At 34.5% G+C, this 23,128-nt stretch overlaps 1 protein-coding gene across 4 annotated transcripts in view; it reads right to left on the bottom strand.

Annotated features, from left to right (window-relative positions):
• Positions 1 to 9,111: 9,111 nt before the first annotated feature.
• Positions 9,112 to 23,128, bottom strand: part of LOC150106169 (caprin-1-like) — a 261,133-nt gene continuing 247,116 nt past the window's right edge. For 3 of the 4 annotated variants that reach the window (XM_090394515.1, XM_090394518.1, XM_090394516.1), the window contains exon 11: positions 9,112 to 10,153. In XM_090394515.1, coding sequence (XP_090250641.1) covers positions 10,092 to 10,153 — 62 coding nt within the window. In that variant the 3' untranslated portion in view covers positions 9,112 to 10,091. The remainder of the gene's footprint in view (positions 10,154 to 23,128) is intronic. The other variant, XM_090394517.1, reaches the window with a different exon arrangement.

Here is a 23,128-nt window from a genome sequence, read left to right as displayed (position 1 = left end):
GTTTTCAGTAAACGCAGGTAAAAAGGATTATGCAAATTTTACTGTGCGTACGTGACTGCAGCGTCACCAATTCCACTTAAAAAGTGATTGGGAATGTTCAGGCAGTTATTCGAATGACTGACGAATTATGCTCAATATGCGTGCTTTACTTGTTATTTTTCCTTAAACAGTGCAATGCCGTAGCGGCCCTTCGGGAATTTAGAAGGCTTCATAACCTGAATAAAACATTATTTCTTGTGTTCAATCACTACATTAATTTCTGTCTCTCGCAGGTTGTTTTAGTTTAATTATTCCTATTATCATTGTAACGCTCCACATATTCAGCTGGAATGAGTGACGCGGCTGTCGTTTATACTGTCGAAATGTTATTCCATTTTATCTGCATTTAATGTAATTATCCGCTTGTTTTCGGCTCCGCTAGCGCCAAAATTTTCCCTATCGGCCACTTTTGGTACTAAATGTTTTTCGCGGAAATCATGGTCCCATACCTTCTAAAGTCTTAATATAAAATATGGTCTCATCCCGTTTATTGGTTTTAGCTACAGATGCCTCCAAAGAGGGAAATTTATTTTATGACCACCCTGTACTTTCTATTCACTGTATATTAAAAAAATTAAAAATATAAATTAAAATAAAAATATCAGATACAAATTAAAAAAAAAAAAAATCAGCTAACGCCTTTTTGTTCCTTATAGGGAATAGGCAAGGCCGTTTTTAGCCCCATCGAACTTTTTGGAGACTGAGTGGGCAGTTCAATCTCCACTGGTAACCAATCAGAGAAAGCTGCCAGTATCTGCCCAAGGCTATCACTAATTAATCTGCATGTAGTGAAGATGGCTAGTAAGTACCACCATCTGATGGTCCCTAACACAATATATTTAATGTCTGAAAATAGTGTGGGTTCGATGGCCGATTTTCTTGAGTTTACAGGACGATAAACCCATTGGCCCATGCCATAGATCGACTAACCCTGGAACCGGTCGAAAAAAGGCTTAGAAAAAGTTCCTCTAGTCGGCGACTAGATTCAAACGCCTTTCGTCGTGCGGTCAAGCGCAAACGCCACTTCTACTGAGCTACCTTAATTTAATTTGTTTTATTCTAAATTTAGTCATTTTTATCAATAAACCCATTCTGTGCTATACCTAAACTTGTAATAAGTTTGCATTCCTTAACTTTCAGCTGTTTGTTTATATAATGGTGTTAATGACCATGTTCTCACTTCCCTATAGATTAAAAGAAAAACGCAGAAATAAGAAAACGATTAGATACAAAAATTAAATAAAAACAAACTAAATAGCATGTGACAGACCAGAGCAGTAGAACAGAAGCACTCTGTAATCGCTGTTAATTTTTTTTTTTTTTCTTGCTTGCTTGTTCGGTTTGTATGTACTGTATTCACTCTGACGATGTAATGAGATACTCGGCGTCTTTGTGCGAGTAATTCAGTTATAGGCTTTTTATGTCCTGTTCCTCCTCTGCAGATGAAGTTGATCTTCGACATTTAGTCTCTTCTTCCTGTAGGTTTATATTTATTTATACGTCAATTTGGGAATCCTATTGTTATTCATCCTTTCTATGTGGTATAGCCAATTTTGCTGATATTTAATTTGTTGTATGGTTTTTTTGTATCTAATCGTTTTCTTATTTCTGCGTTTTTCTTTTTATCTAACCTAGTGAGTCCCAGGAGAGGGGCTTAGAAACTTCACCTGTGCTGCTTCCAGTCTTTGTTTTAGAATCCAAGTTTCACTTCCAAATTTCAGAGATGGTTTAGAGGTCATATTACATAATCTTGAGTTTTAGTCATTTGTTTTCCAAAATTTCTTTTAATAATGCCATTCATTCTATTGTATATTTGTAGTCTTGCTTCCAATTGTGAATCAGTATTGCACTGAGAGATATTTCCCAAATATTTGAATTCTGTAACTTGTTCTATTATTTTATTATTAAGCATAATTTTGACATTTTGAATATTGTGTCCACACCTTGCCATAGCTTTCGTTTCGTAAATTTTCATTTAAATTTTTTTTTTGCTATTTCATTTAGATGGTTAGTTGCAATTTGGAGTTATCTTTGACAGTTGTTTTCCATTCTTTTAGGATTCTGTTAATAATAATGTTGAATAGGATTGTGGATAAGCCACAACCTTCTCTCACTCCTTTATTTATAGTTATAGGTTCTGATAATGTTGCATCTGCAAATTTTTGTTTCTCTGTATACTTTTTATTGCATTAACTAATTGAGGTATTTTATCATCTTGTAATATTTTCCAGAGTAGATTCTGTTCAAGTTATATGCCTTTTCGTAGTCAATAAATAGAAGTGGGCAGGTTAAATTCTTTTTTTTTCCCTATGATCTGTTGCATCCTCTCCCTCTTCTAAAACCACTGTTCTTCTTCTAAATAATTTTCTGTATGTTTATTTAGTCTGTTCTTTAAAATATTTGCATACCGTTTAGATGCTGTTATTAAGAGAGTAATGCCTCTGTAATTTCCACATTTGTCCTTGGGACCTTTCTTGTGAATATTACTACTCCAGTTTCCCATTCTTTTGATATTTCCAGATATTATTGAAGAGTTTAAGGAGGTTTTCTTTTAAGCTATTGTCTGCATGTTTAAATTTAAATAGCTCAGTGCATATTCCACCCAGGCCTGGGCTTTTTCTATTTATTGAGTTTTTTAAATCTTTTTCTAATTCATCTGTACTTTCCTGTGTATTGATATCTTTAATTTTGTGAGTTTTGTATTTCTTGTTTTTCATTCTACAATATTTTATAGTGTTCTATCCTATCCACTTTGGAAATTAGATTATTTCTTAATTGGGTCATTTTCTACCATTTGTGGTTGCCTGAAAATTTTAAAACCTATTCTTTGTGATCCAGTGATATCCTGCTCTAATGATTTAACTTATTTACTCCAATCTTCTCTGCGTATACTTCTGGAAAGCTTTCTAACTTCAATGATATACTCAGCACTAAATATTAGTTGTTAATATTAAATTTCTTATTTTCTTTATGTAATTTAATCATGTCTATGAATCATGTCAGTATTAAGAATGATTTCATATTTCCATGCACACCCGCCCACCCACTGTTCTTCATCTTCCACTTATTCTCCCCACAATCTTGCATATTTTGGCATAATTTTAAACTTGATACTATGCAGGGAAATTATCCCTACCTCCAAAGCTACCCACATTAAAATATGTACTCTTTTTAATACCTTTAAAAATTTCAGGTCTCATCAGTGGCAGCCAGACCCAGAAGAGATGCCAATCCGTAGCGCAATTGGAAGAACGACGGTACATTGCGCCCTTCGATTGGAATAGGCCTAAGTTCGATTCTCGTCGCGACGGGAGGAATCTTTATCTGGACGATTTCAATCAAAGGTGAGTTAGCCGATCTCATACGGAGGTAGCAGGGTTTTTTCTCCCGGAAACTCGGGTTTTTCATCCCGCATACAGACAAATCGGCCCTTCAGAACACACGCAATTTACAGACAAAAAATACTAGTTGTGGTGGGCGGTAGATGGAGTTGATTCGTAGTAGAGGTTCGGTGTAGTGGTTGAGACAGTTGTAGGTATCCTCCCGCGATGAGTCGTCGGACTCTTTGGAGGTATCAGGAATAATAATAATAATAATAATAATCCCTTCCTTTAGTGTTACACGGTGATCAGCATTAATTTTAGACATTGTGGACACTACAACCGTGTTAGAAATAATAATAATAAAAGAGATGCCAAGGTCGAAGTAATGCAGAAGTCATATTTCCCACACACACACATATATATATATATATGTGTGTGTGTGTGTATATATATATATACACACACACACACACACACACAAGTAGTAAAAATGTGTAACATCTTATTAAAATACTCTGGATTAGAGCTAGTCAGAGAATGAGTCTCCTTCCTATAGACTGTGAATTGTAGGTTAGCATATGGCTAGCAAAGAATTAAGAAGTCTAGTTCACCCTAAAAGTAAATAAGCAGTTAGCCTTCCTAGACCTCTTAATTCTTCGCCAACCAGATGATAACCCACAATTCAGTTTATAGGAAGGAGACTAATACAGGCAAGTACATCCATGCTGAATCACATCACCAGTCAAAAGGTAGGTATTATAAAAACAAAAAGAATTATAATATATTAATTCTATCCTTTATCCAAGTGTGAGCAAAGTTTGCACCTGAAAATAACTTCAGGACTGAATATGGTGTTGGGCCCAGTGTTGTACTACCTTACCCAAGGTGGTACCAACACCATATTCAGTCCTGAAGATATTTTCAGGCGCAAACTTTGTTTGCTCACACTTGGATAAAGGATTAAACTAAATTTATTATAGTCTAACCAAGTGGAAAATAAACTTCCAATATATTAATTCCTCCTTCTTATCCAATGGTTATAAGAATTCCTTCATAAAAAGAGCTTTAAATAGTCGTGCTTCAGCATCCTCTTCAAATACATAAGAAACAACACGTATAGATATCCCCTATGTGCAAGGAAATAGTCAACGCATAGCTAAAGTGTTAAAACCACCAAACAGGTGTGTTGCCTTTCGACCCATCAGAAAAATCTCTACACTCCTCATGTCTTCAAAGGACAAGCTCCCACATCTCAGCTATCCAGGTATCTTCCAGATTCCCTGCTCTTTTGTGGGTTATCATATTTTGGACAAACAGGAAGATCTACTCTGATTCGAAGAACAACTCGTATATTCAGTACCTTGAACCTGAAGTCTGGACTTGCAGAGCATGCCATTAACACTAGACAGAGTTCATTGGAAAAAGACAAAAGTCATTCACAAAAGTCGGTTCCTCGTGGAACGGCTTTACAAAGAAATATTACTTCACTCCCCTAACCTAAACAGATCCGATGGTCTACGTCTTTCCCCCCTGTGGGTGATAGTACTCTATAAATCAGCTAATCTTTCCTAACTTTTGTAATTGTATACACACATATATATACATTTTTATTTATTTTTTTAAAATAAATTTTGGAAATTTAACCTTAGCTGCTTAGGTGGTGCTTTGTGAATATATCAGTTATTGTTTAATTAGCCTTTGTACTTGTACTGATGATGCATGTGATACTGCCAAAAATTCTACTCATAAAGAATATTTTACGTGAATTAATTCTGTTATTATAATAGTAAGTAATATGTCTAATCATGGTATTTCCTTACTGAAGCTTAAATACATGACTGCTGAATTACTTCAATTCTGGGTTTAGCTCCCACCGATAAGAACTCAATATAAAGGTCAAAACTGGTTTGGGTAGTGGTCCTTCCAATAACACATAGCATTATACACACCCAAAAGGATGTGCACTTTGCATTACTAAGGTATAACATAGATACTAAGGCAATTAATGTGAAGTCACTTCGTGCACAAACTTTGTTTGCTTATACTTGGATGAAGGATTAAACTAGAATATAATTTCTTGACCTTTTCAATGTAATTTACAACCAAGTGAGAAAAAAAAAAAACGCTTTCTATAATAGTTATTTGTTAATGGAACATGTCATCATCATAATACTAATTACAGGTACAGACCATTTTGGTCTGTTCCAGCCTCATTATCCATCCAATATCCTTTTTTGAAGTCTACCCTACCTTCTCTTTCCAATTGGCTTATATTTTAGTATTTGTTTTGGATGTCGGGTGTTGGCCATTCGGTTTACATGTTCAATCCATTTTTGTTTATAATTGTTTAGTTTTTCTTCTATTGATTTTGTTTTTAATTCTTTTAAAATGTCTTCATTCCCTTTTTGATCTAATAATGTGTATTTTGCAGTTCTTCTCATAAATCTCATTTCACTTGTTTTTATTCTTTGTTTATTGCCCAAATTTCACTGCCATATAATAATGGGCACTGTTAAAGTATTGTGTATTTTCAAGCGTGTTTCTTTTTGTATTATATTGTTGAGTGTTCTATTCATCAGCTTATAATCTGTAAAAATTTTGAAGTTTTTAATTTTATGTCTTTTTCTCCTTCCATTTCACATCCAAGATAACTGAAAGTATTTATCTGTTCTATTATTTTATTATTAATAACTATTTTGCTTCTAACTGGAGTTTGTCCACAAAATGCCATTGTTTTAGTTTTATCTATGGAAATTTTCATTCCTAACTTGGAACATGTTAGTATGTAATTTTACTTTACATTTACTTAGTTTTATTTTATTGATAAAGATTTAAGTAATGAGACACATTGGTAATTCGATTTGTATAATTTATTTGATGGTAAATCAAATTTTTTTTCTTCTCAGACTAAATGTCATGAAAAACGATACACATTTAGTGTAAAACCCTGTCCATGTAGCAGGTGTTTTCAAAACTGAAAGTATTTAAACAATAGTTAATATGAAATCATAGTAATTCACATGGTTTCATATCTAATTTCAGTTGCCATAGCATATATATATAGAGTTGGGTAGCTAAAATATGATCTTTGTAGAGTAGGCCTAAGTTGGTATGGATTACTTATTTAGCATGAAAGGATAAAGGCTTAACTGATTCTATAGTCTGGAAGGCATTAGTTGACAATAATAATAAAAAAGAAAAGCTTATTAGATAATAAGCTTTGCTATTTTTTTAAAACTATTATTATTGTCTTAATCATCAGCAGCAATATGGAACCTAGTTTCTGAAAATTTGTATATCAGCATAACTTAACTTTTTTTATGCTCACTTAATTCATTCTGATCATGTCAGAAACAAAAAGGAAAAGAAGAATATTTAATGGAGAAGAGGTGGTTGTTGTTAGAAAAAACAACAATCTGAAGTGCAAAGTACTTGCTCAATTATAATAGATTAGATCTTCTTCAATATCGAAATAAAATCTGAATCTATTCTGAGTAATTACCCACACCTCAATTCCTAATGAAGTTCCAAAATCCAATACCATTTTTTTTCTATTTAAAAATTTGCAAAATGAATAAATAGAAGGAAAAATATGTAAGAAAACAAAACCAGCTTGCTTTACTTTTCTATGCTTAATAAGTAATTTATACTGATTCTAACGTATTATTAAAAAAAAAAATCTTAGTTCAGCTACCAAACGGTACTTTTCAGAATTTTATACCCCTCCAAGGATCTAATATCAAATCCTTATCCTATTAACGATAAAGTTATGGTAATATATCCTTTACACATCTATGAATATGTTCATATCTGCATTGATTTCACACCCAACTGGCAAACTGTTTTATAATTTTTTTTTTTCCTTTTTTTACAAAACCCATACAATAGCATTTTATATAATCATCTCTTGGAATGCACCCTTTCAAAGTGGAACGAAGGGGGGGGGTGTACAGGATACTATGATAGCCCAAATTCACTCAAGGACTTCATTACTACTGTAATTTATTTAACACTCTTTATCAGGTGCAAATGAATATTCATGCTGCAAATCTAATTACTACACGGAATATTTTGGCTGATTGAAGCCAATATCAACAAATAATTATAGTTGAAAGTTCCTTTCAACACTGGGCTAAGAAAATATCTCATAATCACTTGTTAAAAATAGTATTTCATCTAATTAATATATCCAAGTTGTTAGTTTATACCACAATTTAAAACAAAAGACCTATATAAAAGAAGTTCTAATTAGTTTTATAGTTGAGAAAAATAAGCATGTTTAATCATCAAATAGTTACTGCCTCTTATACTGATACGAATTAACAAATGAAATAAGATTTGTGGCATTTATCACCACCACACAGATGGGTTTGCATATTATTGGACTGTAGAGACTAATATGGTTCCATATAACGAATATGTTTAAGAGAGAAAAATCATCCTAACAGAGTGGAAATATTCATTCTCTATTTTGTTAGTCTTGCTAAAATGCAAACAGATTCGACATTGATTCTTTATTCTTTCACTAATCTTTTAATGACATGCACAAACATAACATTGTATTCAAAAGCAAAATATAGAGGTGCATGAACTATACTTTTCCAAAGTGACCAATGTCACATGCATTGTGTGCAAATTATCTGCTCCAACACACAAGTCTCCTTAATTTACTAAGACTAATATGCATATGAATAAGGAGAGAGAGAGAGAGAGAGAGAGAGTGAAACCACTTTCACAGCTCAAATAGAGGTCAGAATGAGATTAGGATGCAATTAAGATAAAATAAAGGCAAGTTTAAACTTTATAATTATGGATATGTCCCTGACAAATGCAATATCTGAAAAAAAAACTGATTTGTAGCCTACCCAAAAAAGAGCAATGTGCAACAGTCATAATTGAGAGATAGAGATTTCATTAAATATAATTTTGTTATTTGAATTGTTTCCCCTTCTCACCCTTCAATTTTTATTCTAAGAAGAAAGAATATGACTAGGTATTTCATGGAGGAAAAAACTCACAAAATGCATTCTAAATGTAATAAAGAACTAGAAAATGGTATAAAGTAAGAAAAGGAATGTTTTGTTCATTCTTTTCTTTTAAAGGGAGTTGGTACACTTTTGCCTTCATTTTTTAAGATATATGAAACTGAACACAAAATATAATTAAATCCTGTCCTGTGGCAATCTAAAAAAAAATTTCTGAAGGGGAAAAAACTCACTAGTACATTGATTAATCTATCATTAATTGCTATAAGACCCTATCTTAAAAAAAAACCCTGCAGCAATCATTTTCATCAGGCAGTGTGCCAGGACAAGAGTGGATGCATATTAGAATATCATTTTTGATGCCTGTGGTGGTGGTGACTTCAACACACACATGGCACAAAATGCTCACTCGTGTGAGCTATTCAAATACAACTATAAAAATTCCCATTATTTTTATACTTTTTTTTTTTTTTTAACCATGTATTTTCCTCCAACTTTTCTTTCAAGCACTCTTTAAAAAAAAAAATAAATAAAAAATTATTTTTACATTGCTATAATCAATGGCTCAACAATGCTTTCTCAAAAAAAAGCCAAAGCTGGAAGTGGAACTTAATAGTTAACTTGCATTTTTGGTATGAACGGTAATAAAATTTACATTTCAGATTTGTACAATGTGACAAATTCTTAATGACTGTTTTTTAAAGAGCTGTAACAATAATAATCATAATTATCTTCAATACTTCATAATAAAAACAAAACACCAGTCAAGATAGTAATACATGCTCCATAAGAACACTTTAATATTGTTGCAGCCAAAAGTCAGGAATCAGCTCAAGAAAAATTCTGGAACTAATTGATGAAAGACTTGAGCAGTATTTTACAAGTATTACTACAAAATTAAGCAAAAAAAATACTGAATTGTAACACTTTCTTAAACCTGCACTTATAGTGAAACCTCTGAAACATCAAAGTCGGGAGATGATTATTATCCTTGGTGTTCTTCATACTAGCAACTCTTTAGCACTGTAATTAACACTGACATTATTAAAATTAATGACTTCTCAACTTCTTTGGGGAGGTAGGCAACATGAAGTAGGTTTGACTTTAAGCTGCAAGTGGATTCCTCATTCTTATGCAGACACATTAACAAGAGAAATATTGTGGTTGTTGCCATAGAAAATTGCTTTTTTGTATGCACCGACATCTAAGGCTGTGTACAGAGAATGCCCTAGTAAAATCAAATAAAACAAGAAGCCCAATTTTGTCCCACAAGCTAAGCAACTAACTATATCTAGTCTTTTAATATTCAAGTCTTTTAAAAAAAAAGTGAAGGACAATTTTATATAACTGCTTTTAGTTGTAATATGAACTGATCCCAACACCACTTCTGGTCCCAACTACTACTCTCACTCATTCCTTGTTGCAAATTATAATGCATTCACACTCGATGAATCCAATATGGTTTCTTGAAATCTTTAACCCCCCCTGTCCTGCTTTTTTGTTGTTTTTTTGTTCATAATTATTACAATCATGCAAATCTTGGAAGCACACTGTCTACTTTGTCCTCCACAGCTTGTGGGACAAGGGATGCTTTGGAAAAGTCACATTCAGGCTTTATAGAACTGCAGAAAGACTATTTCTTATTTGAAAATAAATGTCCACAAGTCTGCTGCCACTGCCAAGTCTGAAAAGCTGAAATTTTTTCCTGTTTATCCCCCCATCGGTGCCTAGTAATGACAAATCCTTACTGGCTCCTGTAACTACTTCCACGACTACCACTTCTTGTTCCAGCAGTCCCCCTCTGCGCTGAAAGAGAAAGTTATGAATCACTGGATAAAGAAACAAAAATAATAAAATAAATAACTAAAAGATGTTTTAAATTTCTAAATATTCAACTCTATATAGACTAGTATAGAAGTACCTGCTTTGCATAAACATCATTATTATCAGTTAACAGTATTACAACACCAAAGCAACTAATTATAAAAACGATGTTTATTAATTTAGGTTAAAGTTTTCAAGTTAATTTAAGAGCAATTAAAGGATGCACAAAACTGGACCACATAAGATATTAGAAAAGAACTAGATATTGATAATGTTAATGAAAAGATCAAGGAATATAGAGAGAAATGGAAAGAATATCTATTTAGGATGGAAAGATATAGGCTATCAAAAAGGTGGATAGACACCAAAGGGGGGGAGGGGGGAAAGAGACCAGCAGCAAGATGAAAAGACCAGTGAAGCCAGAATGGGCAAATGCCTAATCCTTGAAGAGAAGATGTTTATTAACTGGCTTATATTATTTCGCTGATTTTCAAACCAGAATCTTCAGAGAACATTACAGGTTAGAGTTAACATACAGCAATGAGTAAGTGAAACAATTCAAACTATAGCAGACAAAAGTCCTAATTTGGCACCATCTAATATTGTAAAAAAAAAAAAAAAAAAGTATTATAGTTACGTAGGAGTTGATCTTTAGATAACAGCCTCCCAAATTTTTGATAAATTAATGCAACCATACTTGTTTAGGTTGGGAGAATGTGTCGTAGCTATAGCTAACTCTAAAAATAATCTTTCTGACCTGTAACAACTTTTATAAAGCATATTCAATTTCTTCCACCTAATCCTGCATGAAGGGGTGTCCAAAGTGTGGTCTACCAGTCCAGACTTGTCATAATAATGGTAGCAAATGTAGTTTTTATGTTCTCCAAGGTGGATGTTAACAGAGCTTTTTTTATAATTAATTTTCGTGCCAACCTGGCAGAGAACACTTGTTTTGCTAATCTTTCCTCTCCCATTCTATTTAAGTGACCAATAACACCTGAGATAAGCTCTGCTAACACATTCCTGGATGCTGACAGAGGCAAGTTCTTTCCTAATATCCTCGTTTTTAATATGATATTGCTTTGATTCCATCTGTTCATGCCCCTAATCTTTCTCAGGACTCTCATATCTGCAGTCTCTAGACTTTGGTCAAGTGTTTTACTTCTGACCCAGCTCTCAGATCCATAAGTTAAATCTGGCTTGAATACTGTCTTGTACACAGCTAATTTAGTGTTTTGGCTAATTTCTCTCTTATTCCATATAAATTTATTAAGTTGACTGCCTACCATACCAGTTTTGTTGATTCTGTTGTCTATTTCCATATTTAATTTACCATCTTCACTAAAAATCGTGCCTAAGTAGCTGAAATGTTTTACTTGTTTTATAGGTTCTCCATTCACAATACAGTTCATATTTTCAATGTTTCTGCCTATTTTCATTGTCTTTGTCTTTTTAATGTTGACCTTCATACCATACCTACTATAACAGTTATTCAATTTAGATAGGGAATCTTGCAGACTTGTAGCTGATTTATTTAGAAGTACAACATCATTCGCATAAAGCAAAGAGCTGAGATTAACATCTCCAATTTTGATATCAGATTTAATACCACTTTCCTTCATAATATGATCCATATAGATAATGAATAACAGAGTGGATAATGTACATCCTTGTCTCACACCAGATTTAACATTAAACCATCTTCCTGTACTTCCTTCAATTCTAACTGCTGACTTACAACTAAATAAAGACAAGTATTGCTTGATATAATGTCCCATTGACACCATATAACTGTAGCATTTTGAATAGCTTCTCTCTTAGCACCTTGTCATATGCCTTTTCCAGATCAACAAAACTTAAATACAGATCTTTGTTATATTCCCATGATTTCTCAACTATCTGCCGTAATGTGAAAATCTGATCCTGACAACCTCTATATGGCCTGAATCCAGCTTGTTCTTCACCAAGCTTGTCTTTCACAATCCTTCTTGACCGTTTCTCAAGTATACTTGTGTAAAATTCGATGCAGTAGGAATTTTTTTTCTTAACTTTGCATCGATTTTTATAGATGTCACAAACACTGTATATAGAAGGATATTTCAATTTAACACTGATTGTGGAATTTTGTATATAAGGTTTATATTAACTGTAATTATAATATTTTTTGTGATTTGAAAAGCAATACAAGTATGTATTGAAACAGTAGGGGTTGGTAAGCTGTGCATTTCAAGGGCAATGCCTTAGAAAGTGGCCTGTCAATTTTAAGTGGTTCCAAATTCAAAGAAAGAGCTAGAAGCTTTGTATGTAAAACGCAAAGTGCCTTCAATTGTTCGAAGCTTAACCTAATGCATGTCTCAAGGACAGTGCACCAGCAGGCAGCGAACAACATAAGATCTCCCGTGTGTAGTGAATAAGACTGTTTTTGTGTGTTTTGGGGAAAACAGAAGTAATCAACAACTCTGAAGATCATATCCCCCTTTGTGCAGGAATGTTAGGGGTTCTCAAACCTTAATCCAGGGACCAAAAGAGGAAGTATAAGAAAGGAGCCAGGGGTATACAAGGCTCTCTTTTCATCGTGGTATCCAAAGGCAACAGTATGTAGTAGGCGACGGTAGTATGTCAGTATGGCGGTATGCAGGAGCAGATATGCAGAAACACAGTCTCCTCTTGTAGTGTCCCGGAATCTAGCATCGTGAGTTTGTCGGACGTCCGAAGAGAAGTAGTGAATTGTCTAAGAAGTCGAACCGTAACATGCATCATGCTCAGGAATTCTTCAAGATGCGATGGCGCTAAAGGAAAGAAGCCCGCACAAATGTTGAAGCCCAGGATGAAAAAGCAGTATCGGTAAAACATGATCCAATCCCAGAAAATCTTCCACGACCTGGCATAGCTAAAGAAAGGAAAGCCTGCACGAATGCTGAGGCCCAGGATGGAAAACAAGTCAGTGGAACCAGATAAGAGATGAAAGAGCCAATTCGGATATATGTGTCAAGAGAAGAACTGCGAGCACAAACTTGAAGTACATATATATTCGGCCGGACATATATAAAAGTTAAATTGTGATAATTTGTCCCGGACTAAGAAGCTAAAGAATAGTTGAGATAATTTAGATATGAGAAACTTGCTGATTGAAATATATGCATATATTGCTTGAAAGAATAAGTTTTGGATTAGACCACCGATTCTTATATGATAGTATTGCTGCATGTTTATTATGTATGTACAATGTATGAGATTATAATTCTTAACAGCAGAGTGAACGAGATTATAGATTGAAATATGATAGTATTGCTGCATGTTTATTAGGTATGTACAATGTATGAGATTATAATTCTTAGCAGCAGAATGATTGAGATTATAGATTGGTATATGATAGTATTGCTGTGTATTTTAATGTGTGTATATTGCATGAGACTATAATTCTTAGCTTTTAATTTTCTGAAGAACCATTTCATTTAAGAAACTGCATTAATGTATCCTAGTTAATAAATGTTTGTTATACTAAAGAATGTGTATTCACTGATCCTTATTCCAATGCACTGTTTCTAAAATTCTAAAAAAAAAAAAAGGCGAACCTGTGTGCAAAGTAAAATAAGAGTAGCCATGACTGTCAGTAAAGCCTGAGATAGATTTAGAGAGATACTGCACATGATCTTAATTATATTTAATGCCTAAAAGGGGGAATCTTGGTGGTGCAGTCGAAACATTAAATAAATTTTCCAAGGTTCCAAAGGTAAAAGAGTAAAGTAAGAATAGAGTATAGAGTAGTAAAGCAAGTAAACAAAGTATAACGTAAAATAAAGAGAAAGTAAAGATATATAGAGAAATTAAAGTCAAAGGAAGAATAAGTAAAAGCAATAGCATAATATATGCAAAGGGACCTAAAGGACAATTTTACACATGCATATATCTTACCAGGAACACTCGCTTTATCTACTGGCTTTTTCTACTTCAAGTATGGATATGTATTCCTGACTGCATGCCTGGTCAGTGTTTTTTTACCACTTTGCTGACATCACTGCTTGTTTAATTTAGCAATTTTTCAAAGTAATACTTCAAAGATATCTTTTTCTCCTAATTTCATGTCACCTTTATCATCTCTAATTCCTTTTACAGCACTCTTTCCTCCATTTCTCAGCTTCTTCAACAACCTCAGAATATCTTGCCAACTTCTTGATATTTATTTTCTATACCAAAGTCCTCCCATGACTTTTGTTTAGCTAGTATTACACAGTGTTTAGCTTTCTTACATTTGTGTATGTTATTCTCTAAGAGCACAAGCTGACTTATTTGCCAGAAACTTTTGATATGCTTTCTTCTTTTCTTTCACTGCTCTTTAACTTTCTGTGTCCACCATGGAGTTCTGATTTTTCAATCCTTCACTTCACATATGTCTCTGGCTGAATCAATCAGTGTTTTCTTCAGGGCTTGCCACTGAATTTCCAAGGTTTGGTTCCTGTTCTCAAACTTTTTCATTTTTCCTTCCATCATATTTGTGTATTTTAGTCTACAGTTCACATCTGGGAGCTGCTCAACTTTTATGCACTTTAAATTTTAATTTTCTGAAAAACCAATTCATTTAAAAAACTGTATTAATGTATCCTAGTTAATAAATGTTTGTTATGATAAAGAATGTGTATTCACTGATCCTTATTCCAATGCACTGTTTCTAACACTAACTAAAGATTGAAAAGAATATGAAAATTGAATTTCATGTTCTTTTCAATATGAAATTCAATTTTATCATGCTCAAGACTAAATGGTGATCACTTCCAATTTCAAATCCTCTGTACACTCTGGTGTCCTGTACCAGGGAGAAAACATCACTATCAACAAAACATAGTCAATGTGACTTTTCTTATTGCTTACCTCTTCTCTCCATGTGAATTTGTGCACATGGTATTAGTAATAACCAGTCCATTTCCTGAGCAGAAATGCAGCAGGTATTTGCATTATTATTAGCTTTGCTCTTTTCTCCAAATTTCCTCAAAATATTTTTGTATGTCTGACAATCATTTCTTACTCTGCTATTTAGATCCCCAACAAGGACCAACTTTTCATTTTTCATTGTGTCAGTTACTTTCTCTAAAGTCCCAAAAAATTCCTCCACTTCTACCTTAGTAGAACCTTCTGTGGGTCCATAGGCACAAATAAGTCTCATTGTCCAGGTCCCCATTCTCATATTTGCCCACGTCACTCTACTTGAGACTGCCTGCCATTCAAGAAGATTAGCTTCGTATTTACTGTTGAATACTATGGCTACTCCTTCTTTTCCTTGATTGTCATTGCCTGAATATAACATTTTGTATTTATTGCTCAGAAAGATCTCACTAGTTTTTGCCTTTTTTGTTTCAGTCACCGCTATTATGTCAATCTGGTACTTATCCAGTTCCTCAGCTAGCTCCATTTCTTTGCCATTCAGGCTTCTTATATGTTGATAGTACCGATCTTGAACTCTGGTGATATCGAGTTGGGGTAGGTTTTAGGATTTATTCCAGTAGATGACGTTTCGCTGTTTGCCCTGGCGAAAACAACAAGGGGCCTTGTTTAACCAGGCAATGCCCCACCTGGCATGAAATTCTGTGATGTCGTACCATCATTTTTTATTTTGGTTTAAGCCAGTAATAAATACAATTTGGTCAGCTAAATCCCAAATTGCCAGTCCATCCTCGTTCATTCAGTATCCAGGTAGATACCTAACAGAATGCACCACGAGAAGGTGAGGATTGGACATTAGGTCAGAAGCCCTGATTGGTTCTCCGCATTCCTTTAAAGGCTATGTGGAGGTCTCCTCTCAGTTATATAGCTTTGACCCTTAAGCACCCCGTATACACCATAAAATACAAGAATTAGACCAAACCTTGGAAAAACAAAAAAATAATGATAGCTACCATTACAGAATCAAAGAAAAAACAAAAAGGAATAGATGAAACCAAGAATTATATCTATCTTTATAGTGGAGTAAAGATGGAGGAAAGGGCAAAGTCAGGCATAATAATGTTCATACATAAATCTTTGAGAAGAAATATTATACATTACAGGAATGATAGAATCATAGAGAGACAAGACTAAAGATACATATATCTGATAATAATAGGCACTTATGCCTCAGAAGAGGAAAAAGAAGAAGAATCAGATTTTTTTTTTTTTTTTTTTTTTTATCAAGAACTACAAAAGATTATAGATCAAATAAACCCTTCTGATTATATTTATAATAATGGAGACCTAAATGCAAGAATTGGTAATATCTCACATTAACCTAACATAGGACCGACAGGTGAACCAACATATAATAATAATGGGAAGAGATCAAGAGCATTCACCTTATACAACAATTATAGAATAATGAATACCTATTTTAAACATAAAGATATTCACAGCTTTACTTGGCAGGCAAGAAATACAAAAAGCATTATAGACTATATAATAGTTAATATGAAATTATCAAATATGATCATAGACACCAAAGTATATAGAGGAGCAGATATAGAGTCAGACCACTACTTACTGGAAGGGAAAATTAAATGGAAGCCAAGATGGGAGGAAAGAAAAAAAAATCAAAAGAAAATAGAAATACAGAACTATATAAAATTAAACTCTTAGTAGATGAGAACATTAGAGGCCTGTATCAGAATAGAATTAGGGATTTGTCGAGCAAAATTAAGGAAAGCAGGACAGTGGAGGAAGAATGGTCAAACATCAAATATATATTAGAAAATGCTACAAGAGAGAGTTTGGGAACAAAAAGAAAATGGTTAAGACGCAGAGGTCTAAGACAATGGGATGAAGAGATCAAGCAGATAATTGAAGAAAAAAAAGATAGCATATAAACAATGGCTAAATTTAAAGACACATGAATCACTCACTGATTATAAAAGGAAAAGAGCAACAGCAAAGAGAGCATGTAGGAAAAAAAAATAGAGAAACGTATGAAAATTTTATAGCAAAATTAGAACGGGACTGCACATCAAACAAATGAATAACGATTTAAAAGAAAGAACAAAAATCAATATGATCAAACCAGAAACTTTGAGTATTTCCAGAAGCCATGGCATGATAACTTCTTGATACAAGAATCTTCCCTGAAATATAACATCAGTAATATAGATGAGAGTTTACATACGAAGAACTACAAAATACCCTCAAACAAAGAAGAACAGGCAAGTCACCAGTGTTGTGTCCTGAATAATCAAAAAAATAAGTGGGACAAAACATTAATTTATTCAGGAACAACTAACCTTGATTGTAGGTAGAGAATGTGGTGTTTTGACAATGAACGCCATGTATATTTGTATAAATAACACTAAGATAGAAGTGAAGAAATATTTAATATGAAAAATATGTGAGACTTAACCTGTTTTGCAGGAAGTCTAATAGAGAAATTTATTTAGGGTAATAATTTATTTAAAGTATCCCATTTCATGTATTATAAGAAAGCAAGGTGATAAGCTAAGGTCCAAGGGTCACACTTCAGCCGTCCAGAATAAAGTATGGCCGGAGGGAAAGCGAAGTTATACGAAAAGGAAGCTAGAATGCTTTCTAGGAAAACACGCCATACGCACCTGGAGGAGTGCGCGGTAAACGTGGCGAAGTGCGCGAATCTCCGAGATGGAAGTGGGCAATATAAATGCCAATCCTCCCCCCCCCCCACACACAAGGCTTTTTGTTCCTGTTTCCTGACCTCATGGACGTTGGCTCTCAGTCTCTGCCAGCGGAGAAGATTCTAGGCTGGCTGTAGAAGTTATGGGTCGTCTGCTGTGGCGTGCGAGTTAGGGCTAGCTATTTCCTCAGATCAGGATAGCTATGCTATATCGGGCAACGGTAATCCAGATGTGTGCCTGCAATACTGGTGAAAGTCCTGAGCGGCACATCGCCTTTCCAATTCGTGAGAACCTGGCCGTGCAGCTATCGTATGTGACCCAGGGAGAACTGTAGACCTTAAAGGGGCCTTGATGTCCAGACAAGGCTGAAGAAAGAACTGAAAGTCATTCCAGGAATGGTAATGTAGATTGTCATATTCTGATTTCCAGTTGAAGATTTGTGTGTGAATTCTATAGGATATTTTGTGTAATGGACATATTGTAATAAATTTAGTTTAATCCTTTATCCAAGTGTGAGCAAACAAAGTTTGCACCTGAAAGTATCTTCAGGACTGGGTTAAGGTGGTACAACACCAGGGCAACTCGTTGCAAAGGTGGAGCAAGCTACCAACACTCCTATCTCAGTATCTCCTATAATGCAAAACACATCTCCTTGAGGATATGTCTAATGTTATGCATTAAGGGAAGGGCCACTACCCAGACTAGTTTCGACCTTTATTGAGGTCTCTTCAGTGGGAGCCAGGCCCAAGTGGAGATGGAGATACCAGGCAGAAGCATTAGCAGGTCATCTCCACCTATAGGAATTGCCAATTGGTGTGCCACCCTTTTTTAATAATTTACTCTGGATTTAAAGAAAATGTTGAAAGTTTATTTTTCACTTGGTTAGACTATAATAAATTTAGTTTGTTGGTAGCTTGCTCCACCTTTGCAACGAGTTGCCCTGGTGTTGCACCACCTTAACCCAGTCCTGAAGATGCTTTCAGGCGCAAACTTTGTTTGCTCACACTTGGATAAAGGATTAAACTAAATTTATTATAGTCTAACCAAGTGAAAAATAAACTTTCAACATCTTTCTCTAAATCCAGAGTAAATTATTAAAAAAGGGTGACACACCAATTGGCAATTCCTATAGGTGGAGATGACCTGCTAATGCTTCTGCCTGGTATCTCCACTTGGGCCTGGCTCCCACTGAAGAGACCTCAATAAAGGTCGAAACTAGTCTGGATAGTGGCCCTTCCCTTAATGCATAACATTAGACATATCCTCAAGGAGATGTGTTTTGCATTATAGGAGATACTGAGATAGGAGTGTTGGTAGCTTGCTCCACCTTTGCAACGAGTTGCCCTGGTGTTGTACCACCTTAACCCAGTCCTGAAGATACTTTCAGGCGCAAACTTTGTTTGCTCACACTTGGATAAAGGATTAAACTAAATTTATTATAGTCTAACCAAGTGAAAAATAAACTTTGGACATATTGTAAAGAACTTTAGGAACTATCCGTATTTTGGCATTGACCTGTCCCTGTTTGAGAAGCGTCTCCCTAGAAGGGATTTGTATAAGAGATGATTGTGATATGTTATGAGATATAACTAGTGACCACGTGAGTGATAAAAGATAGGCTACATAAGCTAGAAGTTTGTTAAATTATATATAGAAGTGGTCCAAGTAAATTGTTCTTTATTGTAATGTTAATATTGAAACTGAGATCTTGCTAGCAACGCGATATAGTTAACCAAGCATTTATATTTTGTCATAGCACTTGCCTGAGTCCAGCTTGTTATATGAATTCAAATAGCCACTCATAAAAAATTACCATCGAACCTAGCGGGAGGGACCCATGAGTATAATTTGATATTTAGAGCCACGACTGCATGCAAAGATAAAGAGAATAGGAATTAGTTTATTTATTGTTGGAAATTTAGTACTGTGTATCACCCTGAGAGAGTCACCTTGGATAAGTCTCGTGTATCCTCAGTATTGGCTGGCACAGTTAAAATATAAATTTGTCAATATTACCTGGTGAACTGTCTCAGAGGATATGATTAATGGCAGCATCCCATACTTGGATAAAGCTCTAATCATTAAATAAATTACACGTGACTAAACTTAAGAGCAGCCTAAATTTAGCTTGTTTAAAGAAAAGGAAAATTTGTATGAGTGAGTAGGGTATACATAACTAATAAGAGTAGATAAAGATATAACGGTAATATAATCAAAGAATATACAACACATATAGAGGATAGGTACATAACACCAGGCGAAGATAATATAAACACATAACTTATTAAGTTTGCAGATAAAAAAATTTAACATGAGATGTCTAAAATTTATACACCAAATATACAAAGAGGGAAAAATCCCCAAAACGCTGGGATAGATCTCTAGTGATACCAATTTATTAAAACGATCAATAACTATCGTGGCATCAGCCTCCTCAATACAGGATACAAAATGTATGCAAAAATGTTAACAAACAAATTAATATCCTATATAGAATCACAGCTGGGAGAAAAATAGAACGGATTACGTAACAGAAGATCATGTATAGGCTCAGCTTTTATCTTAAAAATAATTAAAGAAAAACACAGAGAATACAATATTGAAACACACATAGTTTTCATCGATTATATAAAAGAATTTGACAAAATTCTGAGAAATAAACTATGGGAAACTCTAAAGGAATATCATATTCCAAACCAACTATACAATACTCTATTTAAACATCATCATCATCATCAAATTCCTGCTATGTACCCTCAAGGGGTGTACAGGATATGATAGTACTACATGAAAAATTTACATCATTATTAATTTCCTATCTACAATTTTCTTCCAAATCAGTCTGTTACTTGTCAAGACTACAACATTATCAGATCTTATATTTCTATCGTCTAAGGCACTTTGTACCGTATCAATCCACCTACATCTTGGTCTTCCTCTGGGTCGTTTTCCTGCCAACCTGGCAGAGAACACTTGTTTTGCAAATCTTTCCTCGCCCATTCTGTTTAAGTGACCATACCACCTGAGATTAGCTCTGCTAACGCATTCCTGGATGCTGACAATGTCAAGTTCTTTCCTAATATCCTCGTTTTTAATATGATATTGCCATTGATGCCATCTGTTCACGCCTATAATCTTTCTCAGGATTCTCATATCTGTGGTCTCTAGTCTTTGGTCAAGTGTTTTACTTCTGACCCAGGTCTCAGATCCATAAGTTAAAACTGGTTTGAACACTATCTTGTATACAGCTAATTAATGTTCCGACTAATTTCTCTCTTATTCCATATGAATTTATTCAGTTGACTTCCCACCATACCAGCTTTGCTGATTCTGTTGTCTATTTCTATATTTAATTTACCATCTTCAGTAAAAATCGTGCCTAAATAGCTGAAATGTTTTACTTGTTCCACAGGTTCTCCATTCACAACACAGTTGACATTTTCAATGATTCTGCCTATTTTCATTGTCTTTGTCTTTTTATTGCTGACCTTCATACCATATCAATTACAACAGCTATTCAATTTAGTCAGAGAATCTTGCAGACTTGTAGCTGATTTATTTAGAAGTATGACATCATCTGCATAAAGCAAAGAGCTGACATTAACATCTCCAATTTTGATATCATGTTTAACACCACTTTCCTTCATAATGTGATCCATATAGATAATGAATAACAGTGGGGATAATGTACATCCTTGTCTCACACCAGATTTAACATTAAACCATCTTCCTGTACTTCCTTCAATTCTAACTGCTGACTTACAACTCAAATAAAGACAAAGTATTGCTTGATATAATGCCCCGTTGACACCATATAACTGCAGCGTATTGAATAGCTTCTCTCTTGGCACCTTGTCATATGCCTTTTCCAAATCGACAAAACTTAAATACAGATCTTTGTTATATTCCCATGCTTTCTCGACTATTTGTCGTAAAGTGAAGATCTGATCCTGACGGCCTCTATTTGGCCTGAATCCAGCTTGTTCTTCACCAAGCTTTTCTTTCACAATTCTTCTCAACCGTTTCTCAAGTATACTTGCATAGCTCTTGCCAGGAACACTCAGTAGGGAAATACCCCTGTAATTCTCACATTCAGTTTTATTTACCTTTTTATATATGGGTACTATGAGAACTCTACTCCAATCATCGGGAATTCGTCCCTCTGTCCAGGCCTTCTGAACTATGCAGTGGAGCAACTGTAAGACTCTTATACCACCATACTTCAGCATTTCTGGTCGAATATCATCTACTCCTGCTGCCTTTCCACATTTCAAGCCTTTGATGGCTTTTTCTACTTCAAGTATGAATATGTATTCCTGACTGCATGCCTGGTCAGTGTTTTTTAGCATTGTGCTGTCATCACTGCTTGTTTCATTTAGAAGTTTTTCAAAGTAATTACTCCATACTTCAAGGATATCTATTTCTCCCTTTTTCATGTCACCGTTATCATCTCTAACTCCTTTTACAGCACACTTTCCTCCATTCCTAAGCTTCTTCAACAACCTCCAGAATATTTTGCCACCTTCTTGATATTCATTTTCTATATTCTTGACAAAGTCCTCCCATGACTTTTGTTTAGCTAGTTTTACACAGTGTTTAGCATTCTTGCATTTGTCTCTATATTCTCTAAGAGCACAAGCTGACTTATTTGCCAGGAACTTTTGATATGCTTTCTTCTTTTCCTTCACTGCCTCTTTAACTTCCGGAGTCCACCAGGGAGTTCTGATTTTTTATCCTTACAGACAACCTCACCACATGCCTCTCTGGCAGAATCAATCAATGTTTTCTTCAGAGTTTGCCACTGAATCTCCAAGGTTTGGTTCCTGTTCTCAAACTCTTTCATTTTTTCTTCAATAATCTTTGTGTATTTTAGTCTACAGTTCACATCTGAGAGCTGCTCAACTTTATTCGCTTTAAAACTTTCTTACATGTTATTCTTCTCAATATGAAATTCAATTTTATCTTGCTCAAGACTAGATAGTGATCACTTCCAATTTCAAATCCTCTGTACCCTCTGGTGTCCTGCACCAGGGAGAAAACATCACTATCAACAATAACATAGTCAATGAGACTTTTCTTATTCCTAGCCTCTTCTCTCCATGTGAATTTGTGCACATTTTTATGTTGGAACATGGTGTTAGTAATAACCAGTCCATGTGTTGAGCAGAAATCCAACAGATATTTGCCATTATTATTAGCTTTGCTCTTTTCTCCAAATTTTCCCAAAATATTTTTGTTGTCTCACAATCATTTCCTACTCTGCTATTTAGATCCCCAACAAGGACCAACTTTTCATTTTTCATTGTGTCAGGGTTTTTTTCTAAAGCCTCAAAAAATTCCTCCATTTCTACCTTAG

Source organism: Typopeltis vanoorti, chromosome 6 (genome assembly GCF_054136105.1).
Source record: "Typopeltis vanoorti isolate ZY-2024b chromosome 6, IOZ_Tvanoo_1.0, whole genome shotgun sequence".
In the NCBI taxonomy this organism is placed as follows: Eukaryota; Metazoa; Arthropoda; class Arachnida; order Uropygi; family Thelyphonidae; genus Typopeltis; species Typopeltis vanoorti.
This window is presented reverse-complemented; position numbering and strand designations above follow the sequence as displayed.